At 41.2% G+C, this 25,552-nt stretch overlaps 1 protein-coding gene across 1 annotated transcript in view; it reads left to right on the forward strand.

Moving 5' to 3' along the window:
- The first annotated feature begins 882 nt into the window (after nt 1-882).
- CD28 (CD28 molecule) overlaps nt 883-25,552 on the forward strand; it is a 35,775-nt gene continuing 11,105 nt past the window's right edge. The window contains exon 1 of the mRNA XM_010861018.1: nt 883-1,381. Within this exon, the coding sequence (XP_010859320.1) occupies nt 1,192-1,381 (190 nt within the window). The 5' untranslated portion in view covers nt 883-1,191. The remainder of the gene's footprint in view (nt 1,382-25,552) is intronic.

Below are 25,552 nucleotides of genomic sequence, written 5' to 3' on the forward strand. Positions count from 1 at the left end.
GATTGGTTTGATCACTTATAGTTAGAATAAAAATCAATATACAAAACATTATTATTATTTTTTAAGACATATACATAAACTTCAAACTAAGTTAATCACATAAAGCTTAGATTTTTCAAGAAACCAGAAAAAAGTTACTGGAAGGTTTTTGAACAAGCTGTGGAGTACAAGATCCTGAGACCCAGGCTCCCAAAGAGGATAGTGGGGCTGGCCATGACAGGGGAAGGCCCCTAAACACAGAAGACTTTCTCAGAAGGTAAGGCCTGCAGAGGCGTGGCTCCAAGCAGCCTCCTTTCATGCCTGTCACTTAACCTCTAATTTCCTTGAGGAACATACAGACCACGAGACACCAAGAGGCTTTTGTCACCTCACTGCCCCCTAAAGACACAGGATACTTTCGACTCCCCCTTTGCTTAGGGAACCTCCTCCAGATATTCAGTAGGTGGGGTGCTTGCAAGTGGGGTGTCTCTCTCAAAGTTCCTTGAAGTGAGTTGGGAAAGGTTTGGCATAAACTAAACAGTTTATGTTCCACGCTCCATGGGGCTGCCTACGTCCAACACAAACGTTCAATTCCTCATATTTATAAGTTTCAATGCTGATAACAATTATTTCCCAAATCTTCAATATAATCTTTTTAAAAAAATTATTTACTTATTATTTTTGGCCATGCTGTGTCTTCATTGCTGTGATTGGGCTTTCTCTAGTTGCAGTGAGCAGGGGCTACTCTTCAGTATGGTGTGAGTTTCAGTAGTTGCGGTGTGTGGGCTCAGAAGTTGTGGCACACAGGCTTAGTTTCTCCACGGCGTGTGAGATCTTCCTGGACCAGGGATCAAAACCATGTCCCCTGCCACGGCAGGCAGATTCTTAACCTCTGGACCAGGGGGGAAGTCCCTCAGTATAATTCTTATTGGTGTCTTTTGGACACAGTCTATCCCCATCTTATGAAAAGCTCTCCTCTTTTAGAATCGTCTCATCTGTCTACCCTTACATTTTAGATTTCAAGCACAGCACCCGTTTTTCACAGCCCTGACACCCCTCTACAGAGCATGATTTCCATGAGACCATCATAGAGTGACTGATACTCTTTCAGTGACAAGAAAAGGTTTGCCTTTAAAAGAAGAGGAAAAGTCAGAAGTCATCAAAACAATGTAATATCCTGTGTGAAATGTTTGAGGTTTGAGTCCCTTGATCATGTGCCCTGAGACAAGTAAGTTGGCGGTGGTGGCCGCGGATGACGAGTCGAGTCACTCAAGTGTGTCTTCGGTTCCCCTCACACTTGGGCTTCTCAGGGAGGAGGGGCTGGAGCCGTGGCCCACCGTCAGCACCATGATCCTCAGGCTGCTCCTGGCTCTCAACTTCTTCCCCTCAATTCAAGTAGCAGGTAAACAGTTTTGATTTCTTTCTTCCTCCAGCGTTTTCTTTTGAGGCTTTCGGTTCATTTTATTTCATTTATTTTTCAGGAAAAAATGTTTTAAAATCATGCAGTCTCTATTTGGTATATTTCAAAAGGTGCAATACTTTTCTTCATTTATCAGTGAATGGTTCATTTTAAATTTCGAAGAACTCAGGACATTTGGGCATTTGAAGTGCAGTTTTTGCTATGAAATGGCAACCTGTTATTGAAGAAACTCATTGATTCTCAGACTAGAGCCAGCAAAATACTTAAATAAGCATTCTTTGGAATGAAATCAGATTTATTTAACTATTAGTTGGTAATGTCCCAAGAATTTTTAGCATTTGTGTATACATATATATTTTTAAATGTAAGAAAATTGCTGTATATGCAGGTTGGTTCTGAAAGCCCTGGATTTAGACTACCTGGGTTCATATCACAGATCTATTTCTTGATAACTGAGCTTAGACTAGTATTTAAACTCTCTAAGCCTCAGTTTCCTTATCTGTAAAAAGGGAATGATAATAACTTCATCTCAAGGTCATTGTGAGGATACAATGAAACAACCATGTGAAATGTTTAGCACAGTCAATGCTTGGCCGGCAAGATAAATGTTGGCTATACTTACCACGTCTTGTTGTTTAGTCACTAAGTCCTGTCCGACTGTTTTGCCATGTCTACCTGAATTGAAAGGGTGCCAAAATGAATTCTGGAGTTGTCACACAAGCTGGTGCCATACAGATGCTAATAAATTAGTTTCTTTAAACAACTGGTTGATATCTATTTCAAGTGGTTGAAATTCTTTAAGTTTTCAGTGATGATGGGGATGAAGATGAAAAGCTTGATGTGATCACAGTTAACCCCATTTCAGATAAAGATTTGGGGGAAGGAATGTTAATTTGGCTAAAGATCTATATGTAGGAGTTGTTGGAACCAGGGTCTGAACCACCTTTGTCTGACTCTAGGGCCTGTGCTCTTATGCTACTCCATCTAATAGGATGTGCTTTATAATGTATTAGCTCCAGATATGTCCAGGGTTAGATCATCTTTGGTAAATCACAGTTCCCAACAGAAAGAGTTTGTTGCTTACTTGGGTGGGCTGGAGTCAGGTATTCGTTCAACTTGTTCTCAGAGTTAGAAAATGGTCCTACTTGGCTCAAAAATTGGACAGATAGGGGTTAATCGGCATATTGAAGTAAGGATAGTTATTTTTCCATATAAGATACAATGAAAGGCCAGCATCTTCCATTTTCTTTCTCACTTATGTTGGTAGTGAGATTTGGTATGCATGATTTCTTGCTGTCCTTTAAATATCACGTTCCAAAGAGTGTAATTACCCAACCTGTGCAATACACCCATCCATTGCATTGTTGAGGTGCCAGTGAGCACCTTAAAAATTCTGTGTATTTATAAAAGGTGTTGATATAATAAAAGACATGAGCTAGTGATGAGATAGGTTAATACCCAGCACTATGAGCTAACAAACATACTTTAAAAGAATCTTCAATGTCTGTTTTTTAAGGGATCTCTAAAATTTATTTTTAAAGACTATTTAAAATCTCATAATTTATTAGGCCGTAAAGAATGGGCAGAAAGGAGAGAGAAGCCTCACTCCAACAGAAAACTATTTAAAACCGGGAACTGTGCACAGCCACCATCATCAATTCATTCACTCTCTTTTGGAGACAAGTTTTGTAAGACTCAAGGCTTTATATGTTTCCTTTAGCACATTTACTAAAAGGGGGATAGCGAGAGAAGCAATGAAAAGATCACACACATGGAAACTGTCTTTGACTTGAGGTACATCTATGTTTCAAATGCCAGTTCATCCCCCATAATCACTTTTAAGATTTGGTGCTGAGTGGCCATCTAATGAAGTAGGAAAGGGGTAGAGAAGGCAATTTCTTTCTTTCTCTCTCTTTTTTTTTTTTTTTTGAGAAGGCACTTTCAAAATGCCTCTTTCAGTAAGAAAACTTATGAGAAAAAATAATTACAGGATATGAAAATGTCTGGTCCCTTCTAATCAGTGGTGCAAAATCTTCCGTGTGCTTTTTGTTTCTCTCCTCTTTACCCTCCATGAAAAAGTTACAGTTAAGGAAATTCTCTGGTCAAAGTGTAGCCATCCTCTTGAGGACTGTGAAAGACTAATGCTATCTCTGTGTTGAGATGTGTGCCTGCGTCTATGTGTGAAGGACAGTTTTTTTGACCAATTTAACAGTTCTAACTCTTCGTCCCAAAGCATAGCTTTAAATATTTATCCTATGAAGGTCAAAGCTGAACCTGATTCTTCATGATTTTAATGACATTATAAAAGATCTTTAGAGTAAAATTAAAAAAGAGTGACTCAGGAAGCATAAGAAAACCTTAACTGACACAATTCCTTTACTAACATGACATGTCTTTTTTTACTGGATAATTATGCAGTTGAGATCCGAAACAGAGGATTTTGTTGACTTTGTAATAGAATCCAGCTTAGAACTGGAGGCCCTTGAAAGGGAAATAATTTGTGGTTGACGATAGAAGGAGGGTACCTATAATACATAGTATTGTTCATTGATGATTTTTCAGTCAATATTGGTTATTTTTTCCAGCAAGCTAATCATCCAACATGAAGGCAAAAATCAGGACAACACATTTTTTTTTCAACGAGAGCTTTTCTTTTCATTTCTTCCCAAACCTTAGCAAGGAAACTGTCCAAAATGGCCAATTTGAACACGATTGATTTCTCTGGTGCTGCTCTATTCCCCACAGCCTTTCTTTTTCTGACTGAGGCACAGAAGGCAGGAAAATGATTGATATTTAATGAAAAACCATCAGCAAAGCAAGGTAATTAAAGGCTTTATTTTTAGTTCAGCAAATGACCCCTCTGAGGTAGCGGTACACAAAAGTCATTGACTTCTCTCAGGAAAGTGTTGCTCTGAGGCTGGGCTTGGGGAAGTTAGGTAGAAAGATGGACATGGAAAATGCAGGGTTGCTATGTCTACAGGACAACCAATACACAGTAGCCAGTTATTCTGTTAAAAATTGACTGGGTTTTTTGTCATTTCAAGTAAAATTAATGGACATTTCCAAAGTGCAATTAAGAATTTGCTTTAAATTGAGAGAGTAGCACTGAAATATACACATTGCTGCTAAGTCGCTTCAGTCGTGTCTGACTCTGTGCGTCCCCAGAGACGGCAGCCCACCAGGCTCCCCCCTCCCTGGGATTCTCCAGGCAAGAACACTGGAGTGGGTTGCCATTTCTTTCTCCAATGCAGGAAAGTGAAAAGTGAAAGTGAAGTCGCTCAGTCGTGTCTGACTCTTAGCGACCGCATGGACTGCAGCCTAACAGGCTCCTCCGTCCATGGGATTTTCCAGGCAAGAGTACTGGATTGGGGTGCCATTGCCTTCTCTGGAAATATACACATTACCATGTATAAAATAGATAGCTAGTAGGAAGCTGCTGTATAACACAGGCAGCTCAGTCCGCTGTGACCACCTAGAGGAGTAGGATGTGAGGTGGGGTGAGAAGGAGGTTCTAGAGGAAGGGGACACATGTATACTTGTAGCTGATTCATGTTGGTGTACAGCAGAAACCAACGCACCATTGTAAAGCAATTAGCTTCCAATTAAAATTTTTTTAAAAGTAAGAATTTGTTTTACTCTGTTCTTACACCCAAAGATACTCCTTTTATTTATTTATTTTTTAAAGGCAACCATCCAGAAAGAACTTTTACAGCAAGGATTGTAAAATTAATGCCAATATATCAATACCAGGAAATAGGATGAGTCATTTTCACAGGTAGATTAGAAAAAGAAATGAATCTGTAATGGTTATTCTGAAGCTCCCACATTCAAACCTTTACTATGGGGAGGGGGAGGACCTCACTGTCTCTTTTAAACATACACCATCCTCTTTTTTAATATCCTTATTCTATTCTCGTGTCAAAATGCCACATGGCTACCATTCAGCTTTTATCATGTATGGCTATCTTTCTCCAAGTATTTCCTGCTGGCAATGTGCTGACATTTACAAAATGAAAATTATTATGCCACCAACATCCCAGAAGAAAACGCCGTTTGTGGTTTATCATCTTTAAAACAATAGCTCTTTATTCACATGTATTGGCTTTGATAACAATACACAATTTTCACTGCAGACTTTCTTGTCTAAAAATCAGAGGGCAGGCCCTCTGAAAGCACAGTTATTTATCCTTTTTCCTTTACATCTTGGTTCAATTTTTGTTTGCCTTTTTCTAAAAGAAACTTCTTGTTTATGAAAGTTCACAGAGGCTGGGACTTCTCTTCTTAGTAGATGGTTAAGCTAAACTTGAGAAAAAAAATTAACAGCTAGGTGGCTATGTGACAGACTGAAGGGGTCTCTGGTTTTCTAAGATGTGTTAAGGAATCTGTGTCTCTTTTGGTAATTTCTTTGACTCTTTTTTGGTCAATGACATGGTGTGGTCATAAAAAAAAAAAATGTACCCAGAGTTTTCGGTCTGAGAATCATTGTATCGGTCCCTGAAGCCGGAGGTAAGGTAACCCAGGCCCCACGGAAAGTAGGTACCTAATTGCTTGTTTGTTAAATTCTCATTTTGATGACTCTTAGCACTAGAAGAGAGGTGGGCTGGATATGTTCAAGGGCTACTCAGCCGCTTGTTACAGGATATGAGAAAGAGTTTAGACTTCTTGGACATTAGGATTTCAATACTAATTTCCTAGGCATCTTAATTAAGTCTATGTGTGACCATTCAGGTTATTTTAGCTTATATTTTCATTGTCTAAAGAGAAGTGAGTGGTCGTGGTAAATTTCTTACTTAACTGAGCTGCGACTTTATCTCTGCATCACCATTACCGTCATCTTTTTCATGTGTCATCATCTTCATTATCTTGGGGACTCTGGTTGCCAAGGTAACCAGGTTTATAGTTCCTGATGGTGTCATAAGAGTCACCCACTCACAGTTTACTCTGATCTCTAATCTAATCATGAGCCCCTTTCTGCATATCTGAGTCACCTTGTTGGGTCACAATCTACCATGTAATGTATTGATTATAAGAGTAACTCCTAGTCATTACCCACTCACTCAAACAGGAATATACATTACGGACATATCTTACATTTTTAACAGTGACTTAGATTCCCCTGCTAAGAGCTTAGGTGGGTGATTTTTTTTTTAACTTGGAAAGATAGACAGTTGTGCTTTTCATTGCTTAGGGATATTTGACGTGTGCATTACTTTGCCAACAAAGGTCTGTCTAGTCAAGGCTATGGTTTTTCCAGTAGTCATGTATGGATGTGAGAGTTGGACTGTGAAGAAAGCTGAGCACCGAAGAATTGATGCTTTTAAACTGTGGTGTTGGAGAAGACTCTTGAGAGTCCCCTGGACTGTAAGGAGATTCAACCAGTCCATTCTAAAGGAGATCAGCCCTGGGTGTTCTTTGGAAGGACTGATGCTAAAGCTGAAACTCCAATACTTTGGCACCTCATGAGAAGAGTTGACTCATTGGAAAAGACTCTGATGCTGGGAGGGATTAGGGGCAGGAGCAAAAGGGGACGACAGAGGATGAGATGGCTGGATGGTATCACGGACTCAATGGACCTGAGTTTGAGTGAACTCTGGGAGTTGGTGTTGGACAGGGAGGCCTTGGGTGCTGCAATTCATGGGGTCGCAAAGAGTCGGACACGACTGAGCGACTGAACTGAACTGAGCTGAACTGAAGTGTCAGAACATCACTGTGGCTGTATTTGCAGCTTCTGTGTAACCCCGATGACTTGCTTTGAAATTGAACAGGACTAATAATAAGGGTACATAATTTAGACCAGCTTCAGGAATGTTGAGTCCAGGAGGATTCCGTTTCTGATTCACAGACTCTATCCTATAGAAAGTGGGTCAGAATGGAATCTTAGGAGAAGAATGTTTCCTCCCACCACGAGCCTCTTGGGGAAACTAAAAAGGGTGTTAGTAAGTTACTCTTCTCTGAAGTGCCTGCTCCTTCTTATGCCTTGGGAAGACAGATCTTCATGTCATCATTCAACAGGTATTTATTAACATCTTCTATGGCTTCCCTGGTGACTCAGGGGTAAAGAATTCACCTGCCAATGCAGGAGACATGGGTTTGATTCCTGGGTTGGATTGATGCCCTGGAAAAGGAAATGGCAAGCCACTACTGTATTCTTCCCTGGGAAACCCCAGGGACAGAGGAGCCTGGTAGGCTACCGTCACACGGTAGCAAGAGGTTGGAAACAACTTAGGGACTAAACAATAACAACACATGTTTTAGGTTCTGTGACTGATACAAAACCCAGTTTGGGCTTCAGTGAAGTTACAAATGAGAATTGTGAAATCTTTCCAGAATTTTTTTTTCTCTTTCAATTTAGGAACACTGTGAATGATTTCCTATCTATACTAATTGATTTTAAGGAAAACAGTTATAAGCTGAAGCATCCATAGAATTGCTGAATTCAACCACAGACATTTTTTAAAGATGGGAGGAAACTTAGACATATCTGAATTTATAGAAAAGGAAGTTGTGTTGATGGTTCCTAGAAGATGCTACTAGAAGATGACATTGGAATGTTTTCTGGCACTTTGGGATGCTTTTAGGCTGGACCCATTTTACTTACCTAATCTATCTATCTCCTTTCATACCCTAATATAAGATCCTTAACCCTTTCTTATATTGTGGCTTTCTTCACTGTCTCACACACCTGTACTCATGTTTATGACCTTTCTGATGCTGTTTCCATTTTGGATTCCCTCTTCCTTTCCATGGGTGTCTTAGGTGGAAAAGGCAACCCACTCCAGTATTCTTGCCTGGGAAATCCCATGGACAGAGGAGCCTGGTGGGCTATGGTCAGTGGGATTGCAGACAGTCAGAAGCAACTTAGCGACTGAGCATGCATGCCTCCTTTCCATGCATCCAAACCCTAATCGACTTTCACTTTAAGTCTTTAGTGTAAGATCCATCTCCCCGAGGAAGCATTCCCTTGGTATTCAGTCTTTCCTATGATCTTATAAGAGGAGTCCCAGTGGGAGTGTAACTCCATCTAACATATCTATTAAACTTCTCTTATATTTCAGCTTCTATTGGGATCTGAAGGAATATAAAAACAGGAAAAGAGATATAGACTTAATTAGCACACAAGAATTGCTTCTGTAATTAAGTAGTTCTCTGTGCTTTTAGAGACTTCAGCTCTAGTTGGAAAGACTATATATAACAGGATATAACAGCTGGAAACAGATAAATAAAACTTGGCAGTTTCCTACTTCATCATGCTATTTTGATGCTATAATGGATTTGCATATATTATTTTTGTAATCCATTATGTTCCCTACTCCTCTCACCTAAGAAGTTCTTCTCTGAGACCCTACATGGCAAACTGAGGGACTTCTTTCCTCATCAGGATTCCTAAAATTATTATTGTGTGCTGGTACATCTGTTTTTTTCCTCTAGACTGTGAGCTCCTTACAGACAGGATTGTATCGTATCCATCCTTATAACCTCGAAACTATGTGTAGTGCAGGATGTGTTGTGGATGTTGGGCAAATATTTGTTGAAGAAGGAAATGAATGAACTAAAAAGAGGAAGTGTAAAATAATTAGTAACGTTAATATAGAAGCTTTTATGGAAATCTGGGAGTTAAGCTGGACTTTAAAGCTAGATGAGATGTGAATGCATGATGTTATAATAATAATTGCTAGCTAATATTTATTTTACACTTATATACACTGTTTTATCTGGCATTCCCTGTATTAAATCATTTATTCTTTCCCTAAATCCTTTGAAGTAGTTACAGTGATTATCTTGTCCGTAAGATGGGAAAACTGAAGCATAGAGCGGATAGAACAACTTATCTGTGGTCACACAGTTAGTCAGTGAGTCAGTCCAGGTGCTCTTGCTCCAGGGTTCATGTTCTTACCAATGTTATGTTGCCTCAGGATGGAGAAAAAATACAAATGAAGAAATTATACCAGGATTATCATCCCATGTTCTTGGAATAGATGGCCAGTCTGAAGGTATACAGGCTTGGAGTGATGGGTTTGAGTCAGGTCAAAAGGATTGAATGCTCATAATGGAAATTGAAACTTCATTTTCAAGACATTGGGAAGCAGCTGAAAGTTTGCAGAAGCAGGATGATCTAGAATGTGTGGAGACTAGTGACCAGGAGATCATGTCACTCTGTCACTTTGTCAGGAAGAGGGTCATAGGATTTGGGCAAAGGTGGAAATAGAAAGAAGTGACTATTCTGAGAGATGTTTTGAAAATAGATCTTTCAGGGCTTAGTACCTGGCTTGTGAAAGGGAAGGAGGAAGAAAGAATGATGTCAAGATTTTGGCTTAAGAGGAATGCTGGTATCACCACCTGAAACCAAGATTTTGTTATTCAACTGAGTTTTGGAGGAAAACAGTGTTTAAGTTTAGATGTACTGAATTTGAAGTAAAGACTTGAGATGTCAGAAAAATGTCCAGTACATAGCTGAAGATATGGGAACCAGGTAAGAAGAAAACATTTAGGAATCCTCAACTTTGGAATAAAAGTGAAGTGATGGAAATTGATGGCTAGTAGAAAGGAGAGGGAACAACTACAGAAAGGCAGAGAGTTGAATGAAGTTTGGAAAATAGGTCTAGTTAGGACTTAGCTGAAGAAGAGGCTGAGCTAGTGAAGGGGACACAGAGTGTGTTGGAGAGAGAAGAGGGGAACGAGGCTCATGGAATGTCACCAGAGCCAGAAGAAGAGTTTCAGAAAGAGGCAATGGCTAATAGCATTGATTGTGTAAGGGAAGGAAGAGTGCATGTGCACACACACACATGCACAAAGTCATTGTTGTTGCTTAGTTGCTAAGTCATGTCAGACTCTTTTGTGACCCCATGGACTGTAGCCTGCTAGGCTCCTCTGTCCGTGGGATTTCCCAGGCAAGAATACTGGAGTGGGTTGCCATGTTCTTCTCCAGGGGATCCTCCTGAGCCTGGGATTGAACCTATGTCTCCTGAATTGGCAGGTGGATTCTTTACCACTGAGCCACCAGGGAAGCCCTGGAAAGATTATTGATTTTGGCTGAAAGGAGACCATTTGGGGTTTTTCGAGTTTAGGCAAATTGGTGAAGGAAGATAACTCTTCAAAGGGTTGAGAAAAGATGGAGGGGGGATAAAAATGAGATAGCGAAAAGGAGAGGAAATTTCTAGATAAAGTGAAGACCATGAGGGACTTATATCACCTATAGAGTTTATCATAGTAATTTGTACATAGTCCCCATGTAATGTTTGCAAGCCAAGTGACTTAATTACATTTGACATGTGGAAGGAGCCACGTGTTGGTCTTGAGTGTGTGTGTGTATGGCATGGGTAGTAGGGAGAGAGGGCTATTAAGAAAGAAAAGAGGAAGAGAGAGAAACAAGAGAATGGAGGCAATTTTCTTTGAGGAGATGGGGATGGAGATTTGGAGAATGGGAGTATCAGAAAGAGGAGAAGAAAGAAGAATGGACTAAGAAGAATGGTCTAAGAAGAATGGGAGGAAGGGAAGAGATTTATAGAGGTAGAGATGTGTTAGGATGAAGCCAGGGTAGATGAGTGATTCCACACTGGCAAACCTGACATGGAAAACGTTTGTGAAATAGATATATGTGTGTGTGTGTGTGTGTGTGTGTATAAATATAATTTATATATATATATATATATATTTGATTTCTCTCAAGATAGGTCATTGTGTTAAACCTATCTCAACAATGGTGAACAATGGTGACTGGGACAGTACATACCTTAACTTTGAAGAGTTAGTTGGTTTGTACCATAAATTTGCTTGAGTCTTCAAAACTGTACATGTGGCTAGACTTGGCCTCAGCTCACAGCTTTGATAACAGTATCACAAGGTTCAGACCAAGCCTGCCCAGCATCATGGGCAGGGCTCCAGTTTCCAGTCAGGGATGTTAATCTTGGCCTCTGCATTTTGTTTGTTTGTTTGTTTTTTTCAGAGGAAGGACATGGTGGCTTGCCCTTGGCTTTAGGGAGAATGTGACTGTTATTCTTTTTCCAAACTCAAAAGCTAAAACCCGTGATTTATCAAGAAAGGGGAATATGATGAAGCGTTTTAATTTGTTACACTATGACTTAACTTTTCTGGCCTTCATTTCTTCATTTGATATAAAACGGGATTGGGACGAGAAGACATCTCAGGTCTATTTCTGGGTTAAAAAATGCTTCTTAAATGGGATAAAAGGTTTAGCTTTTATCAGCTCTAGCAAGGCAACCAGATCACCCCATCCCTTTGTGGATGCTCTTATAATAGAGAAAACACAAGAACTGCAACCAGTCACCTTGGAAATTGGAGAGATTGTGAACCAGGGTCTTAGATGCTAATATGCTTAGAAATGACTGCAGGGTTTTGGGGAACAATATTGCCTTTGTTCTCCCCATCTTCCTACATAATGTTAAGGTTTAACACTAATTATTTTTCTAACTTCCAGGTGATGACTTACCTAGAAGATTCTGAATGAGTCAAGGTGACCTTAAGCAGACTTCTCAAAGGTGTAGACTTCCCAGGTGGCACAGTGGTAAAGAACCTGCCTGCCAGTGCAGGAGACACTAGAGATGTGGGCTTGATCCCTGGGTCGGGAAGACCCCCTGGAGTAGGAAATGGCAACCCACTCCAGTATTCTTGCCTGGAAAATTCCCATGGACAGAAGAGCCTGGTGAGCTCCGGTCCATGGGGTCACAAAGAGTTGGACACAACTGAGCACATACACCCAAAGATTTAGGGAGAAAGAAACAGGAAAAATATACTGTTGTCTTCTTTACAGAGTTGTTTTGAATGAGGACTCAGAATGATGGTGGCTCAGGAGGAAAACAAGTTTCCGAGATTTGGTTACCGGATTAAAATATGTATTTAGAATACAATATATTAATACAGCCAGTTCATTGACACCTATGGGCATCTATTAACTGAATTACTGCCATAATATTTATGTAGAAAGCTATAAAATCCTGGTTACCTACCACTTGAACTATAAGCAACCTTTTAGGGTAACAGAATTTGACCTCTAGACTGGTCTGGTGGCTTTTGGTATCACGCATGTGCAGTTGCTCAGTTGTGCAGCTTCATGGACTGCAGCCCACCAGGCTCCTCTATCCATGGAATTTTCCAGGCAAGAATACCGGAGTGGTAGCCATTTCCTACTCCAGGGAAGCTTCCTGACCCAGGAATTGAAACTGTGTCTCAAACACTGTATTGGCACTCTTTACCACTGAGCCACTGGGAAGCTCCAGCTTTTGTTATAGGTAACTCTTTTATATAAATTAAGATGCTCTGTCATGTTCTCTTAGATGATCTTTCCAGCATTAGGAGCTGAGAGGATAATGCAAAGCCTTGATGGTGGGGCCTGAGTCCCACCATACTCAAGTTTTTTCTTTTTTAAGATTTTTTGATGTTGACCATCTTTAAGCGTCTTCATTGAACTTGTTACAGTATTGCTTTTGTTTCACGTTTTGGATTTTTGGCTGCGAGGCATGTGGGATCTTAGCATTCTGACCAGGGATTGAACCCACACCCCCTTGCATTGGAAGGTGAAGTCTTAACCACTGGACTGCCAGAAAAGTCCCACCACTCAAATTTCTGTTGCTTTGTATGTATATGGCTGGGTAGTGTCTCTGAATGGTAGGGATGGATTATGGTACAGGCAGTGTTTTTTTAGCAGGTTTAATAACAACTATTGCCCTAATATAGATGACATTTCAATGTATGTGTCTATCTCTGATTTTCTTGAGGTCTAGTCCAACTAGTCAAACTCCTGGACTTTTCCTCTATGATGCCTTACCTACCCTTCAAACACAACATATGTAAAACCCAACAGCTTTTTTCCAAACAAATTTCCTCTCTTCATTTAGCTAATTTTGTCCCTGGTCTCCCCTCTAGTCCATGAGCTACACGTCATTTTGATTCCTGCTCACCATCACCAAGCATAACCCAACACCAATACCTCGCCCATCCTTTCTATCCCAGCTGCTGCCTCTGAGCCTCAGACCCTAGGAGCTCACAGGGATGCTGTTGGCTCAGATCTTACCTGTCTCTCCCTCAGCCCCACCCTCACTCCTAGCTAACGCGCTCCCTGCTATTGTGCTAACCTTGCCAAAGGAGAGCTTACTACCTTAGTATCAGCTCAGGTGTTTTCAGTGTCTCCCATTGCCTTTCTAGTAAAATCTATGTGCCTTTTTCTTGGCATCAAAAGCTCACCATGAGGCACCAGGCATCTTCACTTACTTTCCTTCTATGTAGATACAATGTTCAGCTGATCCCCAATAAACTCCTACACTAAAGGGCATTTCCTTCACCTTAGCCTGTCTAAATCTGCCCAGAAGTTCAGGGCCCAGTTAAAGCCCAGTCTTCACAAAAGCAGACTCATGTCTGGAAACAAGGGCTCTTCCCGCACAAGTGTCAGTAACCTTCTACAGGCCTCACACACCATACCTGGCTTTGGAGCATAGCTAATTGTGAGCCTGCCTTAGGATCTCTCTTAGAAGGAAGAGACTGCATCTTTTACATCTTCCCATCTCCCAGAAACCTAGTACAGTAGGCCTCATTACTTAATTGCTGAGTGAAAGCTTGACATTGTCAAGGTAGAAGTCGGAATACCAAAGAGTAATTTTCTGACACATCAAAATTTCTTTTCAGAAAGTATTCATTGATCGTATTGATAATTTTTCTCTCTCAAGAATTAGTGCCTTAGATCTAGGTGCTTGGATGGGACTTTTTGTCCCTCTCTGACCTCTGAGTTACTTTCTGACAATTGCCTGGAGCATAGCAAGTTTTTATAAGGCCAAGGACTATTGTCCTCTACAGTACAGTGTCTGGCTGTGTGAAAACACAGATCAAGGCTAAAGGTGGTGCTTAGACTGGTGAGGGCCAATAGAAGCTTCTATTTCTGTTGCTATTATCATCTGTCATTGTAGGTACTTGTTTGAACTAAGGTCTCTTTAGGTTTTGTTTGAAAGTCACACTTGCTCTTGGTAAGACTTAATGTACATATATAACTTGACAGTGATGCTTACACAATCCTGGGCAGGGCTGGTGGCTTGACTTGACTGTTTTTCCCTACAGAAGTCATTGCTTCTGTCATAGTGGCCTCCTTTACATGACTCTCTTTTCCTTCTGATTCTGGGAACCTTGCCCTCCCCTTGTCCCTTTAGATCTGGGGGTGGTTATAACTCTGCCGCTTTTAGCTACGGTTTCTAGTATTGGGTTGGCCAAAAAGTTCATTTGGGTTTTTCTGTAAGCTGTGAACATTTTGGCCAAACTGATATATATCTTGTGCTTCCAAACCTTTGCCAACGGTCTTTTTCTATTATTATTGTAAATAACTCACCTCCTATTGCCCAGTTTTGAGTGTGCTGTTCTCTGAATGAGACAAAGCATACATACATGGACTATGCTTTCTCAAAGCCCTTTTGATGGGAGGGGCTTCCCATCAATATTTATTCCTTATGAAAATGAGGAGAGTTTCAAGATGACAGTCAATAGAAAACTAGATGAAATGACACCAAAGTTATTTTGAAAACATCGTGTGAATTACCCCTTTTTTAATTTCCCTGTTTTAATATGGATTTCAGAGAGTCTGGAGCCTTTCAAAGCTTGATAGCTTTGTTTTCCTCTTTGTTTTCACTGAAAAGGATGGTGAGAGACGCTGTAGCCTGAATGTTTTGTGTTCTTTCTCACATCTGTGTGACACCAAGCCACCAGCTAGAGTTACCAGAGCCTAAGATGGCTGGGTGTCCCTGACCTCCAAGGAAGCACAGTTTGTCTTCTAAGTTCCTGAGCAAACACTGGGCTGGACTGTGAGCCACCTGCCCCGTGTGGAGCCTGAAAAAGGAGTCAGTGGTCAGATGGCCACGTGTGGAAGGGTATCCCAGGCGTGAACAGGAAATGTGCTTAGAGGAAAGTTACGGTAACTTCGTCAGCTCTGTGTGCCAGGGGAACCAGCGTCACCTTCATAGTTTGTTCACAAACATTGCAGGGCAAGATGGTTGAGAAGAGAAGGATTTCATTTTTTTTTTTTGGTTCCCGCCTAACATGCTAAATTCTGTTCAGTTAGAATTTTTAAAAAGGAAACAAGGTGATTAAGATCTTTACAATCTGATTGTTAAATGGCAGAAGAAATTCTGATTGTGATGTTCAGAAGAAAAGTATTAGTTGCTCAGTCATGTCTGACTCTTTGTGACCCCATGGACTGTAGCCCACCAGGCTCCTCTGTCCATGGGATTTTCCAGGCAAGAATATTGAAGTAGGTTGCCATTTCCTTCTCCAGCGGATCTTCCTGACAGAAATGGGCCCCAATGAAGTTCTTAAGAAGTTCTGAAGAAAAATGATGTTGGTAAAGAAACATGTATGCTGTATAGCACAGGGAGCTCAGCTCTGTGCTCTTTGAAAACCTATAGGGATGGGATTGCAGTGGGAGAGGGGGGAAGCTGGGAGATTGGGAGGCTCCAGAGGGAGGGGATATATGTATACATACAGCTGATGTGGTTTGTTGTGCAGCAGAAATTAACACAACATTGTGAAGCATTTATTCACCAACAAAAAAAAGTGAAAAGAATGCACTATTTACAAACGACCAAAAAAGAAAAAACCCAACATGTATTCTATCTTCTTTAGTGCTTCCTTAACTTCAGTTAAGGAATACAGCCTTCAGTCTTAAGTGCTGTCTGCAACCCACTCCAGTGTTCTTGCCTGGAGAATCCCAGGGACGGGGGAGCCTGGTGGGCTGCTGTCTATGGGATCGCACAGAGTCAGACACGACTGCAGCAGCCTTTATTCCCATTTTGGTTCACCAGCCTCTGCATGCCATTGGATTTCTCTATGGTGCTATGGTAAAGAAATGGGAAGATGGAATATTGTAAATTAAACATGACAAATAAGTATAATTCACAAAGGCCTTGAAGTTAGGATTTGCCCAGTGACGTATAGACTGAAAGTGACTTTGTGTATTGACCGATGTTTGTCTTCAAACTCTCTTGGACATTTGAGCAAGCTGAAATGGAATTGTTTCAATGGTATAATTATCGCTTGTGGATCTGAAATAACTGATAAGAGATATTTCAGTGACAATCCTGTCTGTAGGCCTTATCTGGGCTCTATCTATGACCTTTAGGAAGTCTCTGACATTGTAAGCAAGATCTTTTGTGTAGAGACAGAGTTTGGTGACAGACTTTTTCTAAATATGACCATAAAATCAAGTCAATCTTGCTAAATGTACAAAATTGGTTTTCTATTCATTCATGATTTAATACATTACTCCTAGAATCCTGAATACGTAAATTATATCTTAGCTCTTCTAGAATTTGTGTGACCTTGTTTATAAAGCCATTTCCTTCCTTGGCTTTCAGTTGTCTCTTCTGAAAATAAGGGGTTGGCTGAGATCACCTCCAACTTTCCTTCCAGCTGAACACTTTTTGTAGGATGGTGCTCCGGGAAAATAGGGTAGAAAATGAAACTTATCTTGGTCCTGTCCTCTTCCCACTCCACCGACTCCTCTACTCAACAGTATTCTCCTCCCTAATTCTCACTTATGTGCCATCCAACTATCAAGTCCAACTTTGAGAAGGTCTAGAAACAATCACTGGAGAAGGCAATGGCACCCCACTCCAGTACTCTTGCCTGGCAAATCCTATGGATGCAGGAGCCTGGTAGGCTGCAGTCCATGGGGTCACAAAGGGTTGGACATGACTGTGTGACTTCACTTTCACTTTTCACTTTCATGCTTTGGAGAAGGAAATGGCAACCCACTCCAGTGTTCTTGCCTGGAGAATCCCAGGGACAGCGGAGCCTGGTGGGCTGCTGTCTATGGGGTCGCACAGAGTCGGACACGACTGAAGTGACTTAGCAGCAGCAGCAGCAGAAACAATCACTGAAATTATGTTGAAATTTTGATGCAAACTAGTGGAGGAAATAGAACATGGAAATTTACAAATCCATATGTAAAATAGATTGCCAGTGGGAATTTGCTGTATGACTCAGGGAACTCAACAGGGGCTCTGTTACAGGCTGAAGGGTGGGATGGGGAGGGAGATGGGAAGGAGGTTTGGGAGGGAGGGAACATGGCTGCTATAGCTGACAAGAATCCTATAGCTGATTCTTGTTGATGTATGACAGAAAACCAGAAAATTCTGTAAAGCAATTATCCTTCAATTAAGAAAAAAAAGAACACTAGAAGTCATGAGGCATGAGCCAAGTCCTCAGGGTCACATACTTGTCCGGAAACCTTGGGGAAGAATTAGACCTTCTGGACCTGTTTCCTCATCTATGAAATGGGTGTAAAGATGACTGTCCTGTATTTCACAAGTTAATGTGGAGCTCATATGAGATAAAATAGGAGAAAGCACTTTGTAGTTGTATGAATATAGACCCTAGGTACTAATTTGTCAATGTGTTTCTCACATTGCATTTTAGGCTTCACTTTATTTTGAAATCAAAGCATTAACTGAACAGTGGGGAGTGTCCTTTTAGGGTCAGGGTTCCTTCCCTGGTGTTTGGAACCACACCTTAGAGATGGTTATCCACTCCACCTGTTCAGAGCATTGTTTATTTTTATAGTAATTGGCCCATTTACAATAGGCCAAAAGGGAAAGTTTTGTTTTGTTTGTTTTTGGTAACCAAGCTCCCTTCCTCTCTTTCTCATGGAAGCACAAGCAACTTTCAATTTTCCAGAAGTCAGCTATATCACAAAATTCACAGATTATCTGTGGGAAATCTTTCAATTCTCACTGCCTTGCTCATAAGCAGCAGATAAGTACCTTCTCACCTCCCATCTTAACTCTTCATGTTGCCTGTTGTCAAGGAGGAGTTGTGAGGGAAAGAGGTTTGAGGTTACTGCTTCCTGTCTCCACACCTTTAGCTGGGTTAGCTGCTAGGAAAGGCTTTGAAAAGCAAAGCACTAAATTCATCATCAAAACAACTTGCCAATTCAATTAGAGACATGTCAGTCAAGCCAATCTTTTGAGATCAGAAGCCAATACAACTGATGGATTGACAATGTCTCTCTTTTAATCTAGTAGGTTTGACCTAGGTAGACCTTATCTAACTACTCACAAGATGGAAGACCAACTATTTCCAGGGAAAAGGGTGGGTCTGCTAAGAAAAAATTAACCTGAGAAGGATGTTTTCCACTCCTAGCACTAACTGGAAAGCAAAGAGGAATCAAACAGAACTTAGTGTGGGGAAGCTAAATATTTCTCTGGTTTCTTCTGAGTCTAGATAGGTCCTTGAATTTTATAATATGTCCTAAATTATTTGAAGTACTGTAGAATCCCTAAAACTCAGAGAATCAAAATGTGTATCAAATCCAAATGTCATTTGGGGTTCTGGTTTTTGGTTGCTTTGATGGATCCATGTTATTACTTTAGTATCACAGAGTAAGGCGTGTGCATTTTTTACACATGCTCCATTTTAAGAAAAAAGTAAGAGGAATCAGAATTATTGTGTCTATGGGAAGTCATAGTGATGACATATATTCAGTATTACTTAGAACAACTGATTATCTTTTTCTAGCACCAAAAGTAATCTCCTTCCTCTAGTGTTTCTCTAAAGCAGATGTAGATTTTGAAGTCCTATGAACTGGTTTCTCACTTAGGCTTCTCTGAATGATGGACATGAATAAACCAAGGTGGGACCAAGTACTATAAGACTATACATATTGAAAAACAAGAGGTTCTGTTGGCCAGAATGAATTCAACCTGAACCTTAAACTGGGAGGCTGTTGTGCACACTAGCACATATTAAATGAACTACTTCAAGCATAGCTGCTAATTTTAAAAAGATATGTGCTGATATGGAAGAGAGAGGAAAGTAAACTTTGACAGATAAATTGGATAGCTCTTTTCCCTCAAATGGCCATTTAACCATTTTTTGAGCTTTTTCTCAACAAAATATTGGTAGAAAGGGTCATGCAAGAAGGCACTTTTCCATCCCTTGCTCAATTGCTGGATAAGCCATTAGCCAGGAGAATACTGATGGTAACAGCCAGCCTAAATACTAGGATCTTGGGTTGCTCTTCCTTAAGTAGTACTGGAGGAGAGTGGGCTCAGGAGAAATCTGATTGATCAGTAATAACACCACTGAGGTCTGAATTGGAGGTTTCATGATGAACAGAAAGAAAATATATCTTTCAGTTCTCTCACTGTATTATGCTTTGTGAAGGAAAGCAGAGGATGACCACTGCTTCTCCCTTCTGAAAAAAGAGCAAATACTGACTAAGCTCCATGGAGTTGACTGTGGGCCTGGGAAGCTTTGAGGTAATTTGCTTTTTCTTTGCAACGATCCCCTAGGCTGGAAGAATGTCTTCCTCACAGCCCACATGTCCAAAGGTCCCCTCAGTTTCTGAGTTGTCTATTCTGGTCATGTAATGAATGAAGACATAGGCAAAAGGAAAACAGGGTTACTTACTGGTTGGTCTGTGTGGTCTGAGGACAGCATTTTTAACTCCCTCACTCACCACATCTAAACCCATGCTGAGTTCTGCCAATTTTAGCCTGTAAGTGTTTCTTGAGTTCATCCACTTCTTTGTAACCATAGTTCAGACCCTTATCATCTCTTGCCTGCTGCTGCTGCTGCTAAGTCGCTTCAGTCATGTCCGACTCTGTGTGACTCCATAGATGGCAGCCCACCAGGCTCCCCCGTCCCTGGGATTCTCCAGGCAAGAACACTGAAGTGGGTTGCCATTTCCTTCTCCAATGCAGGAAAGTGATCCTAGACTACTGCAATTGCATCCTAACTGGTCTCCATATTTTCACTCTTGTTCTCTTAAATTTACCTTCCACATTTACGCTACAGGGATCTATATAAAATGAAAACTTGTATGTATGACTCTTCTGCTTAAACTCCTTCAGCAGGTCCTCATCATCTGCAGGAGAGAGCCCAAGCTTTGAACTGTGCTCACTTTGCCAACCTTGTCTTTAACAACTCAGGTGCAGCAAATGGGGGTAGGTGCAATTCCCAACACCTGCCTTACTCTGTATTTTTCTCTTTGTCTTTATCTTTCCCACAGTCCCCTACCTCCTCCCTAAAACAAAGACTCAGCTAGGAAACTTTTACTTAATAAAAATGTGCTGAATCAACATATGCATAATCCTTAGAAGACTCAGGTCAGCAGTCACCTCGTCCAGAAATCTTTAGCTGGCTCCCTCGTTGCCCCCACTAATGCAGATCACTGTGCCACTGTTTTTAGAGTAGCTGTCTGTTCATAGTGAACGGACTTGTGGACACAGTAGGGGAAAGAGGGGGTGGGATGAATTGAAAGTAGTATTGACATATACACTCTACCATGTGTAAAATACAGCAGCTAGTGGGAAGCTGCTGTACAGGACAGGGAGCTCAGCTTTGTACTCTGTGACAACCTAGAGGAGTGGGATGGAAGGTGGAGTGAGAAGGAGGCGCTAGAGGAAGGAGATATATGTATACTTAGAGCTGATTCACATTGTTGTACGGCAGAAACCAACACAACATTGTAAAGCAACTATCCTCCAATTAAAAAAAAAAAAGGAGCTGTCTGTTTATGTATCTTTTGTTCCCCACCAGATTCTGAGCTGTCCAAGGACAGAAGCTGAGCCCTGCTCCCCTTTGGGAAATTGGTTTCTCTCTCCCAGTGCATCTTGGAAGGGTGTCACACCTGGGTTATCAAGATGCACTAAGCAACTCCTGGAGTGTAGATGCTTGAGCTTCTCTTCCTGCTTCCCTCTCCATGTCACTGTGGGTGCTGGAGGAGGAAGCCAAACTGACCAATGACCCAGGATTTCTCTTTAGCCTTACTCAGTTTTCTTGCCCATGCGCCCGCCTCTGCACCCTCCTTTTAAAAAAATCTCTGCAAAGAAATTATATTCTCATGTTTTTTTCTTACATCAGCTTTCAAAGGAATATCAGGAAGAATTTGAATGCTCATTAGAACAAAATTCAAGTAATTAGTCATGGAACCACACTTTCTGGGGTCCTCAATAGGCAGAAATACAGATACCTAACCTGAAAAGGAGTGGCAATGCTAGCATTTCTTGCTGGGGTTGATTCTTCTAGTCAGAACCAACCCAGTGATTCTTTCTAAGTAAGCAAAGAAAAAGGCCATGGAAAATAAAACAAAAGATGAGTTGGATTTCCCAATCAAGACAAGCTGAACTTTTGGAGTCTTAACATGTTAACTTCTCAGTGCTTTTAGAGAGTATTTGTTAGGGTGAATAATAAATGAAGTTAAAGTTGCTATTGAGACACAGATTTTGAATAAGGACTTAATGAGATGCTAGGCAGAGTTAGCTGCTAAGAATGGTACAGTCCTATCACCATCTTTCACTTGTCAATTATTTAATGAGACTCCCTCATTCAGACAGTATTGTACAAAAAAGTGTAACCTCTTGTCCTTGCTCAAAGGAGACTTGGAAACTAGGGGTGTAGAGAAAATACATGCAGATCAAAAGCTAAACAACTGGAAGCCTCTGAAACCAGAGATATTCAAAATGTAGAAAAGAGAGTAATAGTTTGGAGACCTAAGAAGGGAGAGACACTGTAGGCCAAGGAGTCACTGAGCAAAGTACACAGAGAGTCCTGGGAAGACACACTACTCACAGTGTGTCCTGGGGAGGTACCTTAGATGATCTGGCTAACCTGGAGGGTTTTGGTTTGAGGAAATGAGGTTGGAAAAGCTTGTGGAAGCCCATGAATTGGGGGTAAGAAATGAGTTTCAACTGTTAAGCCACTGGTTCTTCAACTTGACTGCACATTAGAATCTCCTGAGAAATTTAAAATATACTGATGTCTGGGTCCTATACCCAAAGATTCTGATTTAATTGGCCCAAGAATCAAGAGTTTCTTAAGCGCCCAGGTGACTAATGTGCTGTCAGCTTGAGAACTCTGTTAGGCTATAGCGGTTTTCAATCCTGACTGAATATTAGAATCACCTGGGGGAATTATTAAACTAATACCAAAGGCGACACAGAATCAGGAGAAAATATTTGCAAATCACATATCTTGATAAAGGAACGTGCATCAAAAACGTAAAAAACTCCGACAACTCAATACTAACAAGATAATGCAGGTAAATGGGCAAATGATCTGAATAAACGTTTCACTAAAAAGGATATACAGATGGCTAACAAGTACATGAAAATATGCTCAGCATCATTAGTCATCAGGGAAATGCAAATCAAACCATAAAGAAATACCACTTCACAACTCTAAGATGGCTATAATAAAAAAAGATGGACAGCAACAAGTGTTGGCAAGCATGTGGAGAAATTGGAACCCTTATACGGTGCTGGTGGGAATGTAAAATGGTGCAGTTGTTTTAGAAAACATTTTGGCAGTTCCTTAACAAGTTAAATATAGAGTTTCCATAATGACCATCAGTTCCACTCCTGGCATACACCCAAGAGAATTGTTAAGGTTCATCCACACAGAAACTTGTGCATGTTCACAGCAGCCTTATATAAGATAGCCAATTAGTGGGAACAACTGATCAATGAAAAAACAAAATGTGGTATATCCATACAGTGGGATATCATTTGGCCACGAAAAGGAATGAAATTCTGATACATGGTACAACAGAGATCAACCTTGAAAACATGCTATGTGAAAGAAGCTAGACATAAAAGAACACAGACCGTATGATCCCATTTATATGAAATTCCAGAATACGTAAACCATAGAGATAGAAAATAGATTACTGATTGCCAAGGGCTGGAAAAAAGAAGGAATGCGGAGGGGCGGCTAATGGGTATGAGATTTTTGGGGGGAGTAATGAAGTATTTTGGAATCAGTGATGATCCATTCACAACTTTGTGACTGTAATAAGTCATTGAATTGTATACTTAAAAGGGTGAACTTTTAAAAAAGGTGAGTTTTATGGTATATGAACTGTATCTTGAACATGAAAGTCGCTCAGTCATGCCCAACTCTTTTCAACCCCATAGACTGTTCAATTCAGTTCAGTTGCTCAGTCGTCTCCGACTCTTTGCGACCCCATGAATTGCAGCACCCAAGGCCTCCCTGTCCAACACCAACTCCTGGAGTTCACCCAAACTCATGTCCATCGAGTCGGTGATGCCACCCGGCCATCTCATCCTCTGTCTCCCCTTCTCCTCCTGCCCCCAATCCCTCCCAGCATCAGAGTCTTTTGCAATGAGTCAACTCTTCGCATGAGGTAGCTAAAGTATTGGAGTTTCAGCTTTAGCATCATTTCTTCCAATGAACACCCAAGACTGATCTCCTTTGGGATGGACTGGTTGGATCTCCTTGCAGTCCAAGGGACTCTCAAGAGTCTTCTCCAACACCACAGTTCGAAAGCATCAATTCTTCGGTGCTCAGCTTTCTTCACAGTCCAACTCTCACATCCATACATGACCACTGGAAAAACCATAGCCTTGACTAGACGGACCTTTGTTGGCAAAGTAATGTCTCTGCTTTTGAATATGCTATCTAGGTTGATCATAACTTTCCTTCCAAGGAGTAAGCGTCTTTTAATTTCATGGCTGCAATCACCATCTGTAGTGATTTTGGAGCCCAGAAAAATAAAGTCTGACACTGTTTCCACTGTTTCCCCATCTATTTCCCATGAAGTGATGGGACTGGATGCCATGATCTTCGTTTTCTGAGTGTTGAGCTTTAAGCCAACGTTTTCACTCTCCTCTTTCACTTTCATCAAGAGGCTTTTTAGTTCCTCTTCACTTTCTGCCATAAGGGTGGTGTCATCTGCATATCTGAGGTTATTGATATTTCTCCTGGCAATCTTGATTCCAGCTTGTGCTTCTTCCAGCCCAGCATTTCTCATGATGTACTCTGCATATAAGTTAAATAAGCAGAGTGACAATATACAGCCTTGACATACTCCTTTTCCTATTTGGAACCAGTTTATTGTTCCATGTCCAGGTCTAACTGTTGCTTCTAGACCTGTATATAGGTTTCTCAAGAGGCAGGTCCATAGACTGCAGTCCATGGAATTCTAAAGGCCAGAATACTGGAGTGGGTAGCCTTTCCCTTCTCTAGGGTATCTTCCCAACCCAGGGATCAAACCCATGTCTCCTGCATTGCAGGCAGATTCTTTACCAGCTGAGCCACAAGGGAATTCTAAGAATACCGGAGTGGGTAGCCTATTCCTTCTCCAGTGGATCTTCCTGACCCAGGAATTGAACCAGGGTCTCCTGAATTGCAGGTGGATTCTTTACCAACTGAGCTATCAGGGAAGCTGAATTATATCTAAATAAGTTATAAAAAATAAAACATGAAAACAATCAATCCATCCCCCACCAGCATTAGCCAATTAAATTAGAATTTCTGGGAATGGGAGTCAGGCACGTGTTTTTCTTCTTTTGTGACAAATTTTATTTTTTTGTTTATTTGGCTGTGTTGGGTCTTAGTTGGGCAGGTGAGATCTTCCATGTATCATGGAAGATCTTTCCTTGCAGCGCATGGACTCTTTAGTGGTGGCGTGTAGGCTTCGGGGCACTTGGGTTCAGTTGTTCCTCAGCATGTGGGATCTTAGTTCCCCAACCAGGGATCAAACCAGAGTCCCCTGCATTGCAAGGCAGATTCTCAACCACTTCTCCCTGGGAAGTCCCCAGGGACAGGTTCTAGGTGTACAACTAGGACTGAGAACGATGTAGTGGCACAGTGGTAAAGAATCCATCTGCCAATGCAGGAGATGCAGGTTCAATCCCTGGGTTGGGAAGACCTCTGGGAGTAGGAAATGGCAGCCTACTTCATTATTCTTGCCTGGAAAATTTCATGGACAGAGGAGCCTGGTAGGCTATATAGTCCATGGGGGTCACAAAAAGTCGGCCATGACTGAGCGTGCAGGCATGTGCAGGAGATGAAAATATATTAGTGATCTATGCAGCTTTGTTTTCCCCAAAGCAGAAACAAAATACTTGAGTTCAGTTCAGTTCAGTTCATTTTAGTCGCTCAGTCGTGTCCAACTCTTTGCCACCCCATGAATTGCAGCACCCAAGGCCTCCCTGTCCAACACCAACTCCTGGAGTTCACCCAAACTCATGTCCATCGAGTCAGTGATGCCATCCAGCCATCTCATCCTCTGTCGTCCCCTTCTCCTCCTGTTCCCAATCCCTCCCAGCATCAGAGTCTTTTGCAATGAGTCAGCTCTTCGCATGAGGTGGCTAAAGTATTGGAGTTTCAGCTTTAGCATCAGTCCTTCCAATGAACACC

This window comes from Bison bison, unplaced genomic scaffold, assembly GCF_000754665.1.
Source record: "Bison bison bison isolate TAMUID 2011002044 unplaced genomic scaffold, Bison_UMD1.0 scf7180017864471, whole genome shotgun sequence".
Classification (NCBI taxonomy): Eukaryota; Metazoa; Chordata; class Mammalia; order Artiodactyla; family Bovidae; genus Bison; species Bison bison.